The following is a 21385-nucleotide window of genomic DNA, read 5'->3' as shown; positions in this document are numbered from 1 at the left end:
GGCAGATGTGGCTGCAGCAGGTCATGGGGAGGGTTCCTTGGCCCCACAGCCTCTTGTGATTGTGGATGTGTGCAGCTCATTCCTTAGCCAAGGTTGGGGGAGGCTGAGGGGAAGATGAGAGCAGAACAGGGCATGTGGTTGGCAAGGGTGGCAGGAGGCAGTAATGAGGAGATGTGGCACCAGAGCAGGGCATGTGGTTGGCTTTGGGGCTGGCAAGGGTGGCAGGAGGCAGTAATGAGGAGATGTGGCACCAGAGCAGGGCATGTGGTTGGCTTTGGGGCTGGCAAGGGTGGCAGGAGGCAGTAATGAGGAGATGTGGCACCAGAGCAGGGCATGTGGTTGGCTTTGGGACTGGCAAGGGTGGCAGGAGGCAGTAATGAGGAGATGTGGCACCAGAGCAGGGCATGTGGTTGGATCTGGGACTGGCAAGGGTGGCAGGAGGCAGTAATGAGGAGATGTGGCACCAGAGCAGGGCATGTGGTTGGCTCTGGGACTGGCAAGGGTGGCAGGAGGCAGTAATGAGGAGATGTGGCACCAGAGCAGGGCATGTGGTTGGCTCTGGGGCTGGCAAGGGTGGCAGGAGGCAGTAATGAGGAGATGTGGCACCAGGAGCATCTTGCCTTCTCCACAGCAGAAACTTGGCAGTGCTCTTTCCCTCCCCCTTAACTAAGGACCTGCTGTACAAACTTTCTTCCTCCTTTCTCTCCAGGAGATGAATTAAGATGCAGCACACCACCTGCACAGAGGACAGGATCTACCACGCTCTGGAAAGATGCCTGCATGGGCTTAGCAGAGATGCTGTCTCCAGCAGATGGGCTGGTAGGTGACCTCTTAACCATGAGCTACTGCTTCTGCCTCTGCATGACCTGCCTGGGCCCTTGGGTAAGAGAAAACTACTGCTGCTGCTGGAAGCTTGGAGGATCTTTGTTGTGGGATTGGATTGCATCCCCCCACAACAAATTTGGAAATATACCCTAAGGAGGCAATTTCACAGATCAGAGGATGTTAGGGGTTGGAAGGGAGCTCCAGAGATCATTGAGTCCAACCCCCCTGCCAGAGCAGGAGCAGAGAATCCAGCACAGGTCACACAGGAACACATCCAGATGGGTCTGGAAAGAGAGAAAGAGAGAAGGAGACTCCACAACCTCTCTGGGCAGCCTGTTCCAGTGCTCTGGGAGCCTCACAGGGAAGAAGTTCCTCCTCATGCTGAGGTGGAACCTCCTGTGCTGGAGTTTCCATCCACTGCCCCTTGTCCTATCCCAGGGTGCAACTGAGCAGAGCCTGTCCCCTCCCTCCTGACCCCCAGCCCTCAGATATTGATAAACATTGATTAAATCCCCTCTCAGTCTTCTCCTCTCCACATTAACCACCCCCAGGGCTCTCAGCCTCTCCTCACCAGGCAGTGCTCCAGTCCCTTAATTTCCCACACTTAACTCAGAACTTGGAAGTGAAATGAAATTATATTTACAGAAGTAGACTCAATGTAAAAGTAAAAAAGGCAATCAACATAGACAGAATAGATTTACAAATATTTACAGTTCAACAACAGCCCAAAAACCTCCTTGCACAAGCTCCTTCAGCTCCTTTCCCCCCCCAAACTCAGGGCACAAAGGGTCCAGAGGGCTGTGTTCCAGCCAGCCCCAGTTATCTCTATCCTGCTGTACAAAAAGATCAGCCAGGCAGCATGCAAGGTCACAGGCAGAACACAACAGAAGCAAGAAGCTAAGCAGAGGCAGCCCAGAGAGAGAGGGAAAAAAAGCTTGTGCTGCAAGATGGGGGTGCTGGGGGATGAGAAGCTCACCAGGAGCCAGCAGTGAGCACTTGCAGCCCAGAGAGCCAAGCAGAGGCTGGGCTGCAGCAAGAGAAGTGTGGCCAGCAGGGCCAGGGAGGGGATTCTCCCCCTCTGCTCCACTCTGCTGAGACCACACCTGGAGCTCTGGGTCCAGTTCTGGAGCCTCTGTTCCAGGAAGGATCTGGAGGTGCTGGAAGGTGTCCAGAGAAGGGCCATGAGGATGAGCAGAGGGCTGGAGCTGCTCTGCTCTGGAGACAGACTGAGAGAGTTGGGGCTGTTCAGTCTGGAGAGGAGAAGGCTCTGAGGAGACCTTCTTGTGGCCTTCCAGGATCTGAAGGGGGCTCCAAGAAAGCTGGGGAGGGACTTTTGAGGGTGTCAGGGAGTGACAGGACTGGGAGGAATGGATGCAAACTAGAAGTGTGGAGATGCAGATTGGATGTTAAGAAGAAATTCTTCCCCATGAGGGTGGTGAGAGACTGGCAGAGGTTGCCCAGGGAGGTGGTGGAAGCCTCATCCCTGGAGGTTTTTGCAGCCAGGCTGGAGGTGGCTGTGAGCAACCTGCTGTAGTGTGAGGTGTCCCTGCCCATGGCAGGGGGGTTGGAACTGGCTGAGCCTTGAGGTCCCTTCCAACCCTGACAACTCTATGATTCTATGATTCTAAGACAGAAGAAATTCTGCAGTCCAATCAGATGAGATAAATTTATCTGGCATTCTTCTGTGTCCAGCCCCTAAACTCAAATTCTCTGGAAAAACTTCTTTACCATTAAGGAAATGGTAAATTTACTTCAAACTTGCAGCAGCCTTGCAGCATTCAAAGTGAGAGGTGGGATCCCACCTCTAGTCAGTCTTCCTGGGCCTCTTGTGGCAGCAGGAAGATGGACCAAGGTGCTGAACAAGCCATGTGAGGTCTTTGCACAGAGGTAAAGACTCAGCAGAGAACTTGTGTGTCCTTGCTGGTTGTCCATGAGAGCTGGAGAGAGGAGGAGGCTTTGTCCACCACGAGGAAAGGCTCCTTTGTGTCATCAGGCAGCCTTGCTTGGCTCTGATGCACACAGTCCTCAGAAGGTGTAATCCCTGCTGCATTGTCAGAAGCAAGTGTGGAAATGCTGTTATCAGCTTCATTTCAATCTCCATCAGATACCAGGATGGCCATAAAGATGTGGGCCACTTCCAGAGGGATTTGGGATGGTGGAGCAGCAATGAGCAGAAGTCATTCTTGAAGGTCATTTAGACCTCTCTTCTTCATACTCACTCTTGTGGGCTGCAGTTGGATCTCTCCCAAATCCTCTTGCAGATGAAAGACATGAAAGGAATTCGGGGGGGAGGGGGCGCTGTTTGTCAAATGCTGATTTCCTTTTGTTCTTGCAACCCTCACTCCTTTGCTGTTAACTTATCACAGAATCACAGAATGGGTTGGGTTGGAAGGGACCTTAAAGCTCATCCAGTTCCCACCCCCTGCCATGGGCAGGGACACCTCCCACCAGCCCAGGTTGTTCAAGACCTCATCCAGCCTGGTCTTAAACACTTCCAGGGATGAGGCAGCCACAACTTTTCTGGGCAACCTGTTCCAGTATCTTGCCACCCTCATTGTACAGAACTTCTTTCTAATGTCCAATCTAAATCTCCTCTGCTGTAGTTTCAAACCATTGCCTCTTGCCCTCTCACCACAGGCCCTTGTAAAAAGTCCCTCTGCAGCTCTCGTGGAGGTCCCTTCAGGCAGGCTGCTATGAGGTCTTCCCAGAGCCTTCTCTTCTCCAGGCTGAACAACCCCAACTCCTTCAGCCTGTCCTTGTAGAAGTGCTCCATCCCTCTGATCATCTTCATGGCCCCCTCTGGAGCCTTGTAGGAGAGGTGCTCCATCCCTCTGGAGGTGCACAAACAGCATCCTCCCTGCTGCCAAACACTGGAGCGATCCCTTTCACCCTGTCTGTTCCTCACACCCACTGGAGTGACCACAGCTCCCCATGCTGTAGCATCACCTTGGGGCTGGATCAGCAATAGTGTGGCCAGCAGGAGCAGGGAAGTCATTCTGCCCTGTGCTCAGCACTGCTTAGGCCACACCTGAAGTCCTGTATCCAGTTCTGGGCTCCTCAGTTCAAGAGAGATGTTGAGATGCTGGAAGGTGTCCAGAGAAGGGCAACAAAGCTGGGGAGGGGTCTGGAACACAAGGCTGGGGAGGGGTCTGGAGCACAGCCCTATAAGGAGAGGCTGAGAGAGCTGGGGGTGTGCAGCCTGGAGAAGAGGAGGCTCAGGGCAGACCTCATTGCTGTCTACATCTACCTGAAGGGAGGTTGTAGCCAGGTGGGGGTTGGGCTCTTCTCCCAGGCACCAGAACAAGAGGACACAGTCTCAAGCTGTGCAGGGGGAAGTTTAGGCTTGATCTTAGCAAGAAGTTCTTCCCAGACAGAGAGATTGGCCTTGGGATGGGCTGCCCAGGGAGGTGTTGGGGTCAGCATCCCTGGAGGTGTTTAAGAAGAGCCTGGATGAGGCACTCAGTGCCATGGTCTGGCTGATTGGATAGGGTTGGGTGATAGGTTGGACTGGATGATCTTGGAGGTCTCTTCCAACATGGTTGATTCTGTCTAGGTTCCTACAGCTATGACCAGGATTCCTGGGTCCTTTTGGTCTCCCCACATCCTGGGAAAGAGGCCCTGAATTGTGACCTACATTGCTGGCATTTGGCAGCGCTGCAGTGTGTGGCCGAAGGAGTCTATCTCTCCAAGGGCTCCATTGTGCAGCCACATAACTCACCTCTTCCTCTCATTACAATTAATCAGTGCCTGTGTCACTCACAGAGCTCTGCCCTCCCCTGATCCCAGCCCCTCAGTGCTGCTGTTTGTCTTTGGGTTTCCTTCAAACAAGGACTTTGGAATTTTTCTTGCTCCTTAGCGCAGAGCAGGGGTCGAGGGGCTGTGAGCTCTCCTGGAAGCAGCTCTGCTGCCTGCTGCTTCCTTATTCCCAAGGATTTTTTTTATCCCCCCCTTCCCATCTCTCTCCCCTGCTGCTTTTCATGTGGGTTTTGTGGGGCTTGGCAGAGTGACCTGGCATTCCTGGGAGATCTCAGAGGCGTTCTACACATCAGAAAGTTCTCTTTCATCCCAGCTGTTGGTGTTCCTGCCAAGAAGCTCCAGCGTGACCAGTGAAGCCCAGTTCCACTCAGCACTCACTGCTGGATGTGATGTTAATGGCTGTGTTGTGCCCCAGCCCCAGGGCACCCCTCCAGGACAGCCCCCAGGGCAGTGCTGCTTGGCCATCCATGAGGGCTGTCACCTGCTGGCTTCTATTGGGTTTGCTTTGCTGAGCTGCTGTTTGACCTCCTACCTCCTTGCAGGTGGAATAGGAAGTAAGTGTGCACCAGGACAGGGGAGGGCTGCCCTGCTGGAAAGCAGCTCTGTGGAGAAGGAGCTGGGAGAGCTCGAGGGCAACAAGTTCCCCATGAGCCAGAAATATGCCCTCAAGGCCAAGAAGGCCAATGGAGTCCTGGGTACATCCAGAAGAATGTGGGCAGCAGGTCAAGGGAGGTCCTCCTCCCCTTCTATTCTGACCTACTGAGGACACATCTGGAGTGCTGGGTCCAGTTCAGAGCTCCCCAGTTCAGGAGAGACAGGGAACTGCTGGGGAGAGTCCTGAGGAGGCTGCAAAGCTGCTGAGGGGCCTGGAGCAGCCCTGTGAGGAGCAAAGGCTGAGAGCCTGGAGAAGGACAGCCCTAGAGGGGCAATGCTCAGCAAGAGCTGAAGGAGCTGTGGGGGGCAAGAGGCTGGGGCCAGACTCTGCTCAGTGGTGCCCAGGGACAGGCCAAGGGGCAGTGGGCACAGACTGGAACCCAGGAGGTTCCATCTGAAGAGGAAGAGAAAGTTCTTTGTTGTGAGGGTGCTGGAGGCCTGGAGCAGGCTGCCCAGAGAGGTTGTGGAGTCTCCTTGTGTGGAAAGCTTCCAAGCCCAGCTGGGCCATTGTGATCCTGGGCAAGCTGCTGTGGATGCTGGACTGGGATTCTGTACTTTGTTACTCAGTGGTATGAACAGTTTAGGGAAAATGCAGCATCAGGCACAGGTGCACCTGCAGCCCTTAGCACTGTGTCCTGTTGCTTTTCAGAAGCAGAGCAGATTTTCTTATTCTTCCTCCTTCCCCATGCTTCCAGCCACCATTTAGTTATTGCTGGCCTGTGTTAGAGATCCAGGCTGTTCCTCCAGCAGGGCTCATGCAGTCAATGCCTCCCTCCATCATTTTCTTCACTGGGCTGAATCCTTCTCCTTTCTCATTTTAAGCTTCTTATATCACTTCTGTTTCCCAGTTTGTCTGTTCTCCCTTTCTCTTTACCATTTCCATACATTAAGAGTAGCACAAACCACATCACAGCTTTTTGGGCTGAGACTTTGCCAGAATTCTGCTCATTTTACAATGATTTAATGCTTTTATGTGATGGTTTTACAGAAGGTTGCTTTTTAGTCTGGAGAGGAGAAGACTGAGAGGATGAAGGATGGTGGGGAGGGAGGATTGGATGAAGGATGTTGGTGAGGGAGGATTGGATGAAGGATGCTGGTGAGGGAGGATTGGATGAAGGATGCTGGTGAGGGAGGATGGATGAAGGATGCTGGTGAGGGAGGATGGATGAAGAATGCTGGTGAGGGAGGATGGATGAAGGATGCTGGTGAGGGAGGATTGGATGAAGGATGCTGGTGAGGGAGGATGGATGAAGGATGCTGGTGAGGGAGGATTGGATGAAGGATGCTGGTGAGGGAGGATTGGATGAAGGATGCTGGTGAGGGAGGATGGATGAAGGATGCTGGTGAGGGAGGATGGATGAAGGATGCTGGTGAGGGAGGATGGATGAAGGATGCTGGTGAGGGAGGATTGGATGAAGGATGCTGGTGAGGGAGGATTGGATGAAGGATGCTGGTGAGGGAGGATTGGATGAAGGATGCTGGTGAGGGAACATGGATGAAGAATGGTGGTGAGGGAGCATGGATGAAGGTCAATGGTGAGCTGGAGAAGGAGAGGAGTGTTCAATGATACCTCTCATGTGGTGTCCAGGGAGGTTGGTCTGCTCAGCTCCAATGAAAAGAAGCTTTAGATCCTGCTCGGTTGCAGTCAACTAAATGCCCTCTGGGGGAACAACCAGCAGTCTGCTGTGGGGATCTCCAAGCTTGGTCACCAAGTGATGAAATGCAGTGTCTGAAATACTCCAGCTCCAGGTGCAGAGTTAAGGTGTGCTGGTTACTAAGCCCTGCCAGTTCTAACCTTTGAACTGCTTTCTCCAGGCTTGTGCTGGGTTTGCTCCTGAAATCACTGCCCAGGCTGAGTGGAAGTGTTTGAGATGGCTCCAGCCCTGGGAGGTGCTGCTGTGTCCTGCTCAGGGGGCTTGGATATGGACCTCTGGCAGTGTGGGATGCCCAAAGGGGATGCTGTGACCACAGGGCTGTTGCTGTCCTGCATGCTTTGGACACCTCCAACTCCCCTAACTCACTAACAGCTGTGAGGTGGGCAGTCCCTTGGAGAAAAGCACCTCCTTGTAGTGAGGAGGAAGTGGTGGGAGCAAGAGTGGGGGTAGGCAGGGAGGAAGCAGAGAGATCTGCTTTTCACCCCTCCAGCTGTGGCACTGCTGACGGCAGCAGGAGGCGGTGCCCAGCCCGGGGCCGTGGGCAGCTGGGGCACGCGGGGGCTCCGCTGCCTTTCTGCTTTTTTCCCCACCCAACCCCACTGAAGAACAGCAAAGGGGAAACGTCAGCCCCCGAGCTCAGGAAGGAGCTGCCTGGGGAGGAAGGCTCTTGGTGTACTTCTCAGAAAAGAAATGGCAAAGCCTCATCCTTCCGAGGCCACCCACGGCTGGGGCTGCTGCTGCCCACTCCTCTGATAGCCATCAGAGCCTGAGCTGCGCTGTGCCAGGCTCCTCTCGCTGGGGGGGGAGCTTAGTGTCACCTCTGCCCAGTGCTGGGTGCCTGCTCAGAGCCTTTGCTGTGGGCTTTGCCTTCCCAAAGGGAGGTTTTCCTTTGGGTCTGGGTCATGTTGGGCTCAGTCTAAGTGCATTGTGTAGGAAGTGGCCAGCAGGAGCAGGGAGGTGATTGTCCCTCTGTACTCTGCATTGGTGAGGCCACACCTCGAGTATTGTGTTCAGTTTTGGGTCCCTCACTCCAAGAAGGACGTTGAGGTGCTGGAGTGTGTCCAGAGAAGGGCAACAAAGATGGGGAAGGGTCTGGAGAACAGGGCTGGGGAGGAGCAGCTGAGGGAACTGGGTGTGTTCAGCCTGGAGGTTGAGACCTCACTGCTCTCTGAGGTTCAGCTCCCTGAAAGGAGGTTGGAGCCAGGTGGGGGTTGGGCTCTTCTCCCAAATAAGCAGTGAAAGAACAAGAGGAGAAAGCCTTCAGCTGCACCAGGAGAGTTTTAGGTTGGACATGAGATTAAAAAAAAAAAATCACTCAAAGGGTTGTCAGGGATTGGAACAAGCTGCCAGGGGGGTGGTGGAGTGCCCATCCTTGGAGGTGTTTAAAAGCTGTGTAGATGTGGTGCTTGGGGAAAGGGATTAGTGGTGGACCAGGTAGAGTTGGTTGGACTTGATAATCTTGAAGGTCTCTACCAACCTAAGTGATTCTATGATTCTGTGCTGGCATGAGCACAGCTTAGTCCTGCTTTTGCTGCGTCCCAGCATGCCCTGGCCAGGGCTATGATGTGCTCTAGATGTTGCTGGCAGATAAATCTGACTCATGCCCCCTGTATAAACCAAAAACAAATAGCAGTGGGGTGCTGGTTTAGGAGCAGAACCGGATGGATGAGTGTGGGAGCAGGGTGGATGTCAGCAGTTTCTCAGCTATGGGGCTTCCCACTGCCCTGCTGGGAGGTCTCCAGTGCCTCTTGTGACCAATTTATTAGATTTAGGGGCTGGAAGGTGAAGTCTTGGTTTGTGCCAGCTTCACAAGGTGAATCTTCAAAAGCTGATCTCAACAGCTCCAGAGCTGGAGGTTGCCCTGCAGCTCTTGCATGGACTTCTCTCCTTGAAAGTGCTGAGCAGTTTGTGTGACTTGACTTACTGCTTCCCTCAGCCAGAAGGCACCTGTCTGAGCTCTGCAAACCTTTGCTGTGTGCTTAGGTGCGTGGGGAGCAGTGTCTCCCCACCAGCACTTGCACAGCTCAGTGGAAAGGGGATGACAGGGAGCACAGCTCCTGCTTGCAGTGCTGGCAGAGAGCATCCCTCTGCTTCCTGAGCATCCCAGAGCATCCCCAGGCTGTGTGTTCCCTGCAGATCTAAGGCTTCCCTTGCATCTCATAGTCAGAAATGGTTTTTGGAGGGGAATGAAAGAACAAGTTCAGATTCCAGGAGAAAGCCTAATTGAAGGTTTCTGTGTGCCCTTGGTGTAAATCCTACCCTTGTCCACCTCAGGACAGGGATGGTGCCCAGTGTGGTTTGGTGCTGCTGGTTTTCAGCATGCCTGGCACAGTGGAATGAATCCAGGCTGGACCTCACCTGGAGTGCTGTGTACAGGGCTAGAGCCCTCAGGGTAGGAAGGACATGGACCTGATGGAGCAGGTGCAGAGGAGGGTCATGAAAATGACCAGGGGGTTGGAGCAGCAGGCTGAGGGAGCTGGGGGTGTTCAGCCTGGAGAAGAGGAGGCTTTGGGGAGAGCTAATAGCAGCCTGCCAGTATGTGAAGGAAGTCACAAGAAGGATGGAGAAAGACTGTGTGCAAAAGCCTACAGGGACAGGATGAGGAGCAATGTCTTCAAACTAGAGCAGAGCAGATTTAGATTGGATATCAGGAAGAAGTTCTTCACTAGGAAGGTGGTGGAACACTGGAAGAGGTTGCCCAGGGAGGTGGTTGAGGCCTCATCCCTGGAGATATTCAAGGTGAGGCTCAACAGAGCTCTGGGCAACCTGATCCAGTTGGGGATGTCCCTGCTGAGAGCAGAGGGGGTTGGATTGGATGAGCTTTGGAGGTCCCTTCCAGCCTGGACCATTCCATGATTCTATGATTCATGCCTGGTGCTGCTCTGTCCTGGTGTCCAATGCTGCTCCTGTGGTATTTGGCCTGACCTGGCACAGAGGCTCCATTTACCATCACACCAGGCATCTGCTGGGGTCTGCTGAGATGGGGCAGACAAAACTTTCTGGAGTTGGTTTCTCACCTGGCTGCAGCCTTTCCCTGGCCTAGGAATAACAAAAGTACTGCTCTGAGGTTCAGAAAAGCTCCTGGCTGCTACCAGCTGTGGCCTGGGTGGGCACAGGACATCTGCAGAGGGATGGAGAAGGGTGAGTGCAAGAGGGTAGCTCCTTTATGTTTTTAATATCACTTAGGGCTTTTGTTCCTGCCCTGTGCCCATTAGGAGCATCACCAGCAGTGCCCAAATAATTTGTTTAGTCTGGACACAGGGAATATGGCTGCAGGGATTAACTCTGCTCCCAGTGCTTGGAAAATGGAGGGGAAGGGAACTCCCACCCAGGTCTGGATCCTCTGTCCTGGCAGATGCCTGGAGGTGCTGGACATTCTGCTTTGCTGCCTGGCCTTTGTTTATTGTGTGCAGGATTTCCAAGCTGCAATTTTTGTTCTCAACACTATTTTTAGGAAGGATGCAGCTGCCTTGGAGTGTCTTTGACTAATGCTTTGCCAAATTTAGGAGCTCAGACTCCGGCAGCCTGCTTCCTCCCAGCATCTTTTGGCTGAACCCCAAAGTGATTCCAGTGCCTTACTGTAACCATGAGCTTGAACCAGTTCTTCTTACAGAGATGTTATGCAAGTGTAGGTGGACTTGATGAGGTCACTCCCAGCATTAGTGATTCTATGATTCTACACCTGGCTGCATCCTTGTGCTTCAGCACACACTTCCTGGAGAAGACCCCAAAACCCGGCCAGATCTGAATGACATTTGTAAGACCCTTCCCTGGAGCCCTTGCCCCTGCTAAGTGCTCATCCCCAGCCACTTCACAGCAGGTTTGCTCCAGCTCCTCCCCCGGGAAGCAGCTCAGTGCCTCCGCCCTGCCCCATTCAGCACAGAACAACACAGCCAGCCGCTGCCGCCGCGATTTCCTCCTCCCTCGCTAGAAGTGAGAGGAAGGAAAGAGCCCACGGGGTGCTGGGTGTTTGCACTTGTGGTTAGACTCGTGCAGGAAGTGGTGATCTCCTTGCCTGGCCATGGACCTCGATGGAGCTCAGCTCTCACAGATCCTGCTCTGCACAGCCAGGCAGCTGCGGTGGGGCCAGGCTCTCACACAATCCCCAGTGGTGTGGTTGGAAGGGACCTCTGGGGCTCATCCAGTCCAAGCCCCCTGCCAGAGCAGGGCACCCACAGCGGCTTACCCAGGAGGACAATGACCCAGCTGGGCTTGGAAGCTGTCCAAAGACTCCACAACCTCTCTGGGCAGCCTGCTCCAGGCCTCCAGCACCCTCACGACAAAATTTCTACTCCTCTTCAGGTGGAACCTTCTGGGTTTCAGTTTGTGCCCTCTGCCCCTTGGCCTGTCCCTGGGCACCACTGAGCAGAGTCTGGCCCCAGCCTCTTGCCCCCCACAGCTCCTTCAGCTCTTGCTGAGCATTGCTCAGCTCCCCTCTGGGGCTGCTCTTCTGCAGGCTCTCAGCCCCAGGGCTCTCAGCCTTTGCTCCTCACAGAGCTGCTCCAGGCCCCTCAGCAGCTTTGGAGCCTCCCCTGGACTCTCTCCAGCAGTTCCCTGTCTCTCCTGAACTGGGGAGCTCAGAACTGGACCCAGGACTCCAGGTGTGGCCTCACTAAGCCAGAGTAAAAGGGAAGTAGAACCTCCCGTGACCTTCTGCCCACACTCTTCTCCATGCACTCCAGGACACCGTTTCCCTTCTTGGCCACAAGGGCACATTGCTGGCTCATGGGGAACTTGTCCCTCAGCACTGCCGCATCCTAAGCCATGCTAAGCTGAGACAAAGGCTTCTTGCTTTTGTGCTGAGGCTCAGAGGAAACCTGGAGCATCACTGAATTACCAGCTCACCGTGGCTGTGTCCTCACTGGCAGGTTGTGTCTTGGGTGTCAGCAAACCCAGCAAGATGCCAGGGGTACCAGAGGCCAATTAAAAGTTGCAGCTATAATTAGCATTGAGCCAGGCTCTGCTGGGTGATGCCCAATGCCAGCACAAGGGGCAGTGGTGGAAGCTGAGGCAGAGGAAGTTCCAGGGAAACAGGAGGAGAAATTCTTTCACTATGAGGGTGACAGAACTCTGGAACAGGCTGCCCAGGGGGGGTGTGGAGTCTTCCTCTCTGGAGATATTCCAAACCCCTCCTGGCTGTGTTCCTGTGTGACCTGCTCCAGGTGCTCCTGCTCTGGGAAGGGGGTTGAACTGGATGAGCTTTGGAGGTCCCTTCCAGCCCCTCACATTCTGTGATTCTGTGATTCTTGGAAACTTTCCAGCAGGATCTTTCCCTGCTGGATGTTGATTCATTGAAAGTAAAAAGTTGGGTGGCAGCAGAAGGCTTTCTCTTGCCTTGTTAACTCCACTACAAAGGAGGCATAAAGCCAGAGGCATGGTGTCTGTCCTGGAGAACAAATCCCTGCCCATGATGGGGACAAGCAACCTTAGCACTAGCTCTGCTTGTCTTGGCATCATCCTTCTCCCAGCTGGGCCATGGCAGAGCTCTCCCCTGCTTGAAATTCATCTTTAACACCTGACAGGTGTGTGAAGTTATTCTTATGGCATTTAACATATCTGTGTGCTTAATGGATTTGTAGCTTTTGCCACTGGGAGTAATGTTGGAGGGCCCTGTGGATGCAGCCCACTGTCTCCTGGCCATCTCATGGTGTTGGTTCTTCCTTGTTAGCTCCAAGGTGACAGCCAGCATGCGTGGCTTGGTGTTAATGTTTCTGTGCCACTTAACAGAGCCTGTGAGTGAAGAGCTGCTGGATTGATGTTTACATTCCCTCTCTGATCATCAGCCCCACTTCCCTGCAGTCAGGGATCCTCTGCTTCTCTTAGTTTTGCTTTTGGACCTTGACCATGAGCTTGGAAGATACTCCATGCCAGCACCCCCTGAACCGTGCCATGGGCTGTAGCCAAACTGGGCAATGTTTGTGCTGCCTCAGCTCCTGGTGCAACAATCCATGGCAGTGCAGGATGGGGGAGATGCAGACCTGGCCCCTCCTCAGCTGCTTGTTGCTTGAAAACTTCCCCACAGCTTTTCTCCATGGGGCTGTGTGTGGAGCCCAGGTCCCTGCGAGGAGAAGGAAGAGGAGGAGGAGGTGCTGCTGAGGCTCCCTCCTTGGTCTGTAGATCCTGGGCTGCAGAGCCAAGCACCTCCTCCTCCTCCCCTCGGATGCAGAGCTGGGATGAATGGAGCCTTAGCACAGATCATTTCCTCTAGGACCATCTGGGAGGTGGCCCTGAGTGCCAAGAAAAGCAGCAGCCTCGGGAAACACCTTGGGCTATTGTCACTGCTCTGGTCCCAGCAGTGAGAGGAGGATGCCTGGGCATGGAGGACAGGAGGGTTTCAGCCAGCTGGGGTGAAGAACCCTTCCTCCCTCTACCTGCCTAATCTCCTGGTGGGGTTTTAGTACGTTTAATGAACATGTAATGGTTCTAAGAAATGGGAAAAAGTGGAGGTCAGGCCTGTGATGGAGTGTCCAGAGGAGAGCAACAAAGCTGGGAAAGGGTCTGGAGAACAAGGGGCAGCTGAGGGAGCTGGGGGTGTTTAGTGTGGAGAAGAGGAGGCTGAGGGGAGACCTCATTGCTCTCTACAGCTCCCTGAAAGGAGGTTGGAGCCAGGTGGAGGTTGTTCTCTTCTCCAAGGAACAAGTGATAGGACAAGAGGAAATGGCCTCAAGTTGCACCAGGGGAGGTTTAGGTTGGACATCAGATGAAACTTCTTCCCTGGAAGGGTTCTGAAAGACTGGTACAGGCTGCCCAGGGAGGTGGTTGAATGCCCATCCCTGGAGGTGTTTCAAAGCTGCAGAGATGTGGTGCTGAGGGCCATGGTTTAGCAGCAGCCTTGGTGGAGTTGGAGATTGGTTGGGCTGGGTGACCTGAAAGGGCTTTGCCATCCAAAGTGATTGTGTGATGCTGTGCTATGAGCTCTGGCTGGCATTGATGCTGATATGAGGATGCATCTGCAGGGCGTGGGGACACCTCAGGTGTGGTGCAGCTGGAGGGGTTGGATGTGTGCCTGGTGGGGAGCTGCATTTTGCAGTGTTGCAGTGAGTTATGGTTGGGTTGGTGTGCTCTGGGGCATTGCAGCCTGGGGGCAGCAGGGCAAGGGATGGATCTTCTGTGCTTGGGCAGAGTTAAGGTGGGCATCCATCTATGCCAAGTGCATTCTGGGGGGCATTAAGAACAGATTCAGGGAGGTTCTCCTCCCCTCTACTCTGCCCTGGTGAGACCTCACCTGGAATATTGCATCCAGTGCTGGGCTCCCCAGTTCAGGAGGGACAGGGATCTGCTGGGGAGAGTCCAAGGGAGGGCTCCAAGGATGCTGAAGGGACTGGAGACTGCCTGGGGAGGAGAGGCTGAGAGCCCTGGGGGTGGTTAATGTGGAGAGGAGAAGACTGAGAGGGGATTTAATAAATGTCTATAAATACCTGAGGGCTGGGGGTCAGGAGGGAGGGGACAGGCTCTGCTCAGCTGCACCCTGGGATAGGACAAGGGGAAATGGATGGAAACTCCAGCACAGGAGGTTCCACCTCAACATGAGGAGGAACTTCTTCCCTGGGAGGGTCCCAGAGCACTGGAACAGGCTTCCCAGAGAAGTTGTGGAGTCACCTTCTCTGGAGCCTTTCCAGCCCTGTCTGGATGTGTTCCTGTGTGACCTGTGCTGGATTCTCTGCTCCTGCTCTGGCAGGGGGGTTGGACTGGATGATCCTGGAGGTCCCTTCCAACCCCTAACATCCTGTGAGCATGGGATCCTTCTTGCCTCTGCAGCAGCCAGGCAGGCACCTCAGCAAGCCTACCTCCATGGGGAAGAGGATCCAGCCTGAGAGCTCTGGGCTGCATGAGCAAGAGCACAAAGGTGCTCGGGTACAGAGTGATGCTGCTGAGACAAGGACCATTTGTTGAGATTTAATGTGTCCCGAACAAGAGTGGGAGGTTCTTTCTTCTGCTGTGGCCTGACACAGGTGGTGAACATCTTCACCCTGACCCCTTCCCATTGTTCATCCCTCCTGTGAGCTTCTTGAGTGATGGTTTCTGTCTCCCCACAGCTGGGCTGTGCCTGAACTGCTGGAGCCTGCAGGAGCTGGTGAGCCGAGATGCCAGCAACTACCTCATCCTTGTGGAGAAGATCCTCAGCAAAGCCAAAGAGGTGAGTCAAGGGCTGCTGAGGAGGGCTGTGGGCTTTGAGATGGTGTCAGCTCCAGGACTTGCTCAAAGTGGAGTTTTGCAGAGCTTGATGGCTGATTTTGGGTGTGGTAAGGTATTGCTGGAGCACCAGAGCTTGGGGTTGGGTGATGCTGGGTCAGCAGCTGTGAGGGGCTGTGGGGAGCAGCCCTGTGTGTCCTGCTGGCTTGCAGCATGTTGGAACTACAAGGGAAAAGTCCAACTCTTATATCATGGGATCATGGAATCATTCAGGTTGGAAAAGACCCCTGGGATCATCAAATCCAACCATTAACCCTACTCTACGAGGGTCACCCCTAAACCATATCCCCAAGCACCACATCCAAACCACCTTTAAACCCATTCAGGGCTGCTGAGCCCTGGGCAGCTTGTGCCAGTGTCTGACTACTCTCTCTGTGAAAAAAAAATTCCTCCTGTCCAGTCTAAACCCACTCTGCTGCAGTTCGAGGCAGCACTGCACTTCCATGGGCAAGGGTTTTGGTTTCCCAAGTGCTGCTTGGTGGGGCCAGTCCAGATGAAACTGCTACAGATGAAAGTGACCTGCCCCAGACCTTCCTCCTGTGTACCCTGGAAACTGCTAGTCCAAATCAGAGCAAACTGAAGGTTTCCTGTTGTTTTGGATGGAAACTTTGCTGTGGCTGTGCTGGGCTTCCTGCTGAGCCAGGAGTGGAGCTGGAACACTGGGGACAGGGGCAGGTCTTGCACCCTGCAGCAGCCTGGCAGGAGACAGCTGGGTCAAACCACTGCAGGGAGGTAAAACAGCAGCCTGTTGTGGTCCCATCATGTGCTGGAGAAGCTCAAAGCATCATCAGTCAAGCAGAGTCACCTCAGGCTGTGGCTGGGAGGACCTTGGAGGAATCCCTTGATGAGACAGGAAAGAGCAATGTGCTTCCTAAATGCTCACTGCTGGGATTCATGTGATGGGCTAAAAGCTGCCTTCCCTTCTGGGAGGAAGATAGGCTGCCTAGCTGCTGGGCTGTGGAATCACAGAACCACAGAATGTGAGGGGCTGGAAGGGACCTCCAAAGCTCATCCAGTCCAACCCCCCTGCCAGAGCAGGGTCACCTAGAGCAGGTCACACAGGAACACATCCGAGAGGGTTTTGGATATCTCCAGAGAGGGAGACTCCACAACCCCCCTGGGCAGCCTGTTCCAGGGCTCTGACACCCTCATAGTAAAAAAAATTTCCTCCTGTTTCCATGGAACTCCCTATGCCTCAGCTTCCACCACTGCCCCTTGTGCTGGCATTGGGCATCACCCAGCAGAGCCTGGCTCCAGCCTCTGGGCACTCCCCCTGCACATCTTCATCACCAGCAATGAGGTCACCTCTCAGGCTCCTCCTCTCCAAGCTACAGAGCCCTCAGCTCCCTCAGCCTCTCCTCATAAGGGAGATGCTCTACTCCCTTCATCATTTGTGTGGAGCTGATGCCAGTTGAAATTGGCACAGTTTGGTTTAATGGCTTGGATTGGTCTAGTTGCAGATGGTGTTTTATTGCCTCAGGGGGGACCTGAGGGTTGATTGTGCTTCATGCCTAATGGTTTATGGCCAGGGGGACACAATGTCTGCAAGCCTTGAGCCATCACTGGCTGAAATGTGGTGAAATAATTCTGCTGGCTGCTCAGTGGCAAAGGCTGGGACAAAAATGTGTGGTTGTGGTGCTGAGCTTTGCAAGGTGCTTGCAGGGGCTGGGTGCCTGCTCACCTCCACCAGCTGCCTGCTAGGAGCCACTCCCATAGGCTTCCACAAAATGGTTTGTGTTGGAAGGGGCCTTAAAGATCATCCAATTCCAGCCTCAATGCCATGGGCAGGGACACCTCCTACTAGAGCAGGCTGCTCAGTGCCCCATCCAGCCTGGCCACAAACACATCCAGGGTTGGAGTCTCCACAACTTCTCTGGGCAACCTGTTCCAGTGCCTCACCACCCACCTGGGGAAGAATTTCTTCCTAATGCCTAATCTCAATCCAGCTTCTTACAGTTTGCAGCCATCACCCCTTGTCCTGTCACTACCTGCCTTGATCAAAAGTCCCTCTCCAGCTCTCCTGTAACCTGCTTTAAGCACTGCAAGGCCACCAGAAGGTCTCCCTGGAGCCTTCTCCTCTCCAGGCTGCCCAAGCCCAACTCTCTCAGCCTGGCTCCCAGCAGAGGGCTTCCAGCCCTGCCAGCATTGCTGTGGCCTCCTCTGGCCCTGCTCCAACAGGTCCCTGTCTGTGCTGTGCTGAGGGCTCCAGAGCTGCCCCAGCACTGCAGGGGGGGTGTGAGCAGAGCACAGCAGAGGGGCAGAATCCCCTCCCTGCCCCTGCTGCCCACACTGCTGGGGATCAGCCCAGGACAGGCTGGGGCTGGGCTGGAAGCACTCTGGGACAGCTCAGTGATGAGCTTCTCATCAAGCAGCACCCCCAAATCCTTCTCCTCCTTGTGACTCTGGAAGGATCATAGAGCTGGAAGCTTGGCCAGATCTGACTTCTTGAGGGTGAAGGCAGAGCAGCAGTCTGTGAGCAGTGTGTGAGCAGTGTGTGAGCAGTGTGTGAGCAGTCTGAGAGCACTCTGTGAGCACTCTGTGAGCAGTCTGTGAGCAGTCTGTGAGCAGCCTGTGAGCAGTCTGAGAGCAGTCTGAGAGCAGTCTGTGGGCAGTCTGAGAGCAGTCTGTGAGCAGTCTGTGAGCACTCTGAGAGCAGTCTGTGAGCAGTCTGTGAGCAGTCTGAGAGCAGTCTGTGAGCAGTCTGTGAGCAGCCTGTGAGCAGTGTGTGAGCAGTCTGTAAGCAGCCTGTGAGCAGTCTGAGAGCAGTCTGTGAGCAGTCTGTGAGAAGCCTCTGAGCAGTCCGTGAGCAGTCCATCAGCAGTCTGTGAGCAGTCTGTGGGCAGCCTGTGAGAAGCCTCTGAGCAGTCTGTGGCCAGTCTGTGAGCAGTCTCTGGGCAGTCTGGGAGCACTCTGAGAGCAGTCTGTGAGCAGTCTGAGAGTAGTCTATGAGCATTCTGTGAGCAGTCAGTGATCAGTCTGTGAGCAGTCTGTGGGCAGTCTGTGAGCAGTGTGAGAGCAGTCTATGAGCAGTCTGAGAGCAGTCAGTGAGCAGTCTGAGAGCTGTCTATGAGCAGTCTGAGAGCAGTCTGAGAGCAGTCTGTGGGCAGACTGTGAGCAGTGTGAGAGCAGTCTGTGAGCAGTCTGTGAGCAGTCTATGACCAGTCTGTGAGCAGTCTGAGAGCAGTCAGTGAGCAGTCTATGAGCATTCTGTGAGCAATCTATGAGCAGTCTGTGAGCAGTCTATGACCAGTCTGTGAGCAGCCTGAGAGCAGTCTGTGAGCAGTCTGTGGGCAGTCTGTGAGCAGTCTGTGAGCAATCTATGAGAAGTCTGTGAGCAGTCTGTGAGCAGTCTGTGAGCAGTGTTAGAGCAGTCTATGAGCAGTCTGAGTCCAGTCAGTGAGCAGTCTGTGAGCAATCTATGAGCAGTCTGTGAGCAGTCTATGACCAGTCTGTGAGCAGCCTGAGAGCAGTCTGTGAGCAGTCTGTGGGCAGTCTATGAGAAGTCTGTGAGCAGTCTGTGAGCAGTGTTAGAGCAGTCTATGAGCAGTCTGTGGGCAGTCTATGAGAAGTCTGTGAGCAGTCTGTGAGCAGTGTTAGAGCAGTCTATGAGCAGTCTGAGTCCAGTCAGTGAGCAGTCTGTGAGTACTCTGTGAGCAGTCTGTGAGCAGTCTGAGAGCAGTCTGTGAGCAGTTTGAGAGCAGTCTGTGGGCAGTGTGAGAGCAGTGTGAGAGCAGTCTGAGAGCAGTGTGAGAGCAGTCTGAGAGCAGTCAGTGAGCAGTCTGAGAGCAGTCTGTGAGCAGTCTGAGAGCAGTCTGAGAGCAGTCAATGAGCAGTCTGAGAGCAGTCGGAGAGCACTCTATGAGCAGTCTGAGAGCAGTCTGAGAGCAGTCTATGAGCAGTCTGAGAGCAGTCTGTGAGCAGTCTGAGAGCAGTCTGAGAGCAATCAGCAGTCTGTGAGCAGTCAGTGAGCAGTCAGTGAGCAGTCTGAGAGCAGTCAGTGATCAGTCTGTGAGCAGCCTGTGAGCAGACTGAGAGCAGTCTGAGGACAGTCTGTGAGCAGTCTATGAGCAGTCTGCGAGCAGTCTGAGAGCAGTCTGTGAGCATTCTATGAGTAGTCTGAGAGCAGGCTGTGAGCAGTCTGAGAGCAGTCTGAGAGGAGTCTGAGAGCAGTCTGTGAGCAGTGTGAAAGCATTCTGTGAGCAGTCTGTGAGCAGTCTGAGAGCAGTCTGAGAGCAGTCTATGAGCAGTCTGAGAGGAGTGTGAGAGCAGTCTGTGAGCAGGCTGTGAGCAGTCTGTGAGCAGTCTATGAGCAGTCTGTGAGCAGTCTGTGAGCAGTCTGAGAGCAGTCTGTGAGCAGTCTGAGAGTAGTCTATGAGCATTCTGTGAGCAGTGTGAGAGCAGTCTGTGAGCAGTCTGTGAGCAGTCTGAGAGCAGTCTGTGAGCAGTCTGTGAGCAGTCTGAGAGCAGTCTGAGAGCAGTCTGTGAGCAGTCTGAGAGTAGTCTATGAGCATTCTGTGAGCAGTGTGAGAGCAGTCTGTGAGCAGTCTGTGAGCAGCCTGAGAGCAGTCTGAGAGCAGTCTGTGAGCAGTCTGTGAGCAGTCTGAGAGCAGTCTGTGAGCAGTCTGAGAGCAGTCTGTGAGCAGTCTGTGAGCAGTCTGAGAGCAGTCTGTGAGCAGTCTGAGAGTAGTCTATGAGCATTCTGTGAGCAGTGTGAGAGCAGTCTGTGAGCAGTCTGTGAGCAGTCTGAGAGCAGTCTGTGAGCAGTCTGTGAGCAGTCTGAGAGCAGTCTGAGAGCAGTCTGTGAGCAGTCTGAGAGTAGTCTATGAGCATTCTGTGAGCAGTGTGAGAGCAGTCTGTGAGCAGTCTGTGAGCAGCCTGAGAGCAGTCTGAGAGCAGTCTGTGAGCAGTCTGTGAGCAGTCTAGGAGCAGTCTCTGAGCAGTCTGTGAGCAGTCTGTGCCCATCTGCCGTTCCCAGCGGCTATGCTGCTGAGGCTTTAGGAGTTCATTTCCCCTGGAGAGAAAGGAAATCTGCTGGGGATGTTTTGGGTTGAGTGCTTGGCTGCACTGTTGGGTACTCCTCTGCTACTTCCAGCGATGCTGTTGGGTAACAGTCATGGCAAGCAGCCCAGCTCACCCTTCTGCCCTCTCCTACAGGTTCAGGAGAAGTGTGACTACGCTCTGGTAACGCCCCTGGCTCTGCTCTTCTACTCTGCTGTCCTGTGTGTAAGTCCTGAGGCTGCTGCACCCAGCCTGACCCCAGCCCCTGGGCAGACACAGGGCTCTGGAGCCATGCAGAAGTGTCACTGAAATAGGGGTGGCTTTCATCTGCAACCCCACAGTCTGCTTTGATCACCTCCAAAAAGGATCCTCTGGAAGCCTGCAGGGATTAAGACCAGGGAACCACTGCACAAACTGAGAGAGGAAAAGAAAGGATCACAGGATCACAGATCAGAGGATGTTAGGGGTTGGAAGGGACATCCAAAGGTCATCCAGTCCAACCCCTTGCCAGAGCAGGACCAGAGAATCCAGCATAGGGCACACAAGAATGCATCCAGGGCTGGAAAGTCTCTAGAGGAGGAAACTCCACAACCTCTCTGGGTAGCCTGTTCCAGGCCTCTGGGACCCTCACAGGGAAGAAGTTCCTCCTCATGTTGAGGTGGAACCTCCTGTGCTGGAGTTTATCTTCATTGCCCCTTGTCCTATCCCAGGGTGCAGCTGAGCAGAGCCTGTCCCCTCCCTCCTGACCCCCAGCCCTCAGATATTTATAGATCTTCATTAAACCCCCTCTCAGTCTTCTCCTCTCCAGATTAACCACCCCCAGGGCTCTCAGCCTCTCCTCCCCAGGCAGTGTTCCACTCCCTTCAGCATCCTTGGAGCCCTCCCTTGGACTCTCTCCAGCAGATCCCTGTCCCTCCTGAACTGGAGAGCCCAGAACTGGATGCAATAATCCAGGTGTGGCCTCCTCAGAGCAGAGCAGAGGGGGAGGAGAACCTCCATGGATCTGCTGGACACACTCTGAATGCCCCCCAGGATCAAGCTTCAGTGGTTGGAAGCCCATTTCAAGATGGGCTAATGAGAAAGAGGGAGATGGAGAATGTCTCTGTGCAGAGAAGGCACATTTTGGTCCTCACCCTGTGCACACAATGTAGGCAGCACTAATGAAAAGGAGCAGAGCCTTCACAGGAAATACTTTATTTATTCTAATTATTATCAGCACAATGCATCATTATCCCCAGGAAATGATTCCTGCCAGCTCTTGCAAAGCACAAGGCTGTGAGGCCACTCACTCATCCCTCTGGATC

General features: G+C 54.1%; 1 protein-coding gene across 1 annotated transcript in view; it reads left to right on the top strand.

Moving 5' to 3' along the window:
- The first annotated feature begins 722 nt into the window (after window positions 1-722).
- The window catches only part of PIK3R5 (phosphoinositide-3-kinase regulatory subunit 5), a 45146-nt gene continuing 24483 nt past the window's right edge, over window positions 723-21385 (top strand). The window contains exons 1-3 of the mRNA XM_054393886.1: window positions 723-819; window positions 14927-15027; window positions 20238-20306. Of these exons, the coding sequence (XP_054249861.1) occupies window positions 723-819; window positions 14927-15027; window positions 20238-20306 (267 nt within the window). The remainder of the gene's footprint in view (window positions 820-14926; window positions 15028-20237; window positions 20307-21385) is intronic.

Source organism: Indicator indicator, chromosome 29 (assembly GCF_027791375.1).
Source record: "Indicator indicator isolate 239-I01 chromosome 29, UM_Iind_1.1, whole genome shotgun sequence".
Lineage (NCBI taxonomy): Eukaryota > Metazoa > Chordata > Aves > Piciformes > Indicatoridae > Indicator > Indicator indicator.
Note: the sequence above shows the minus strand (reverse complement) of the source record. Positions and strands in the feature narration are given on the sequence as shown.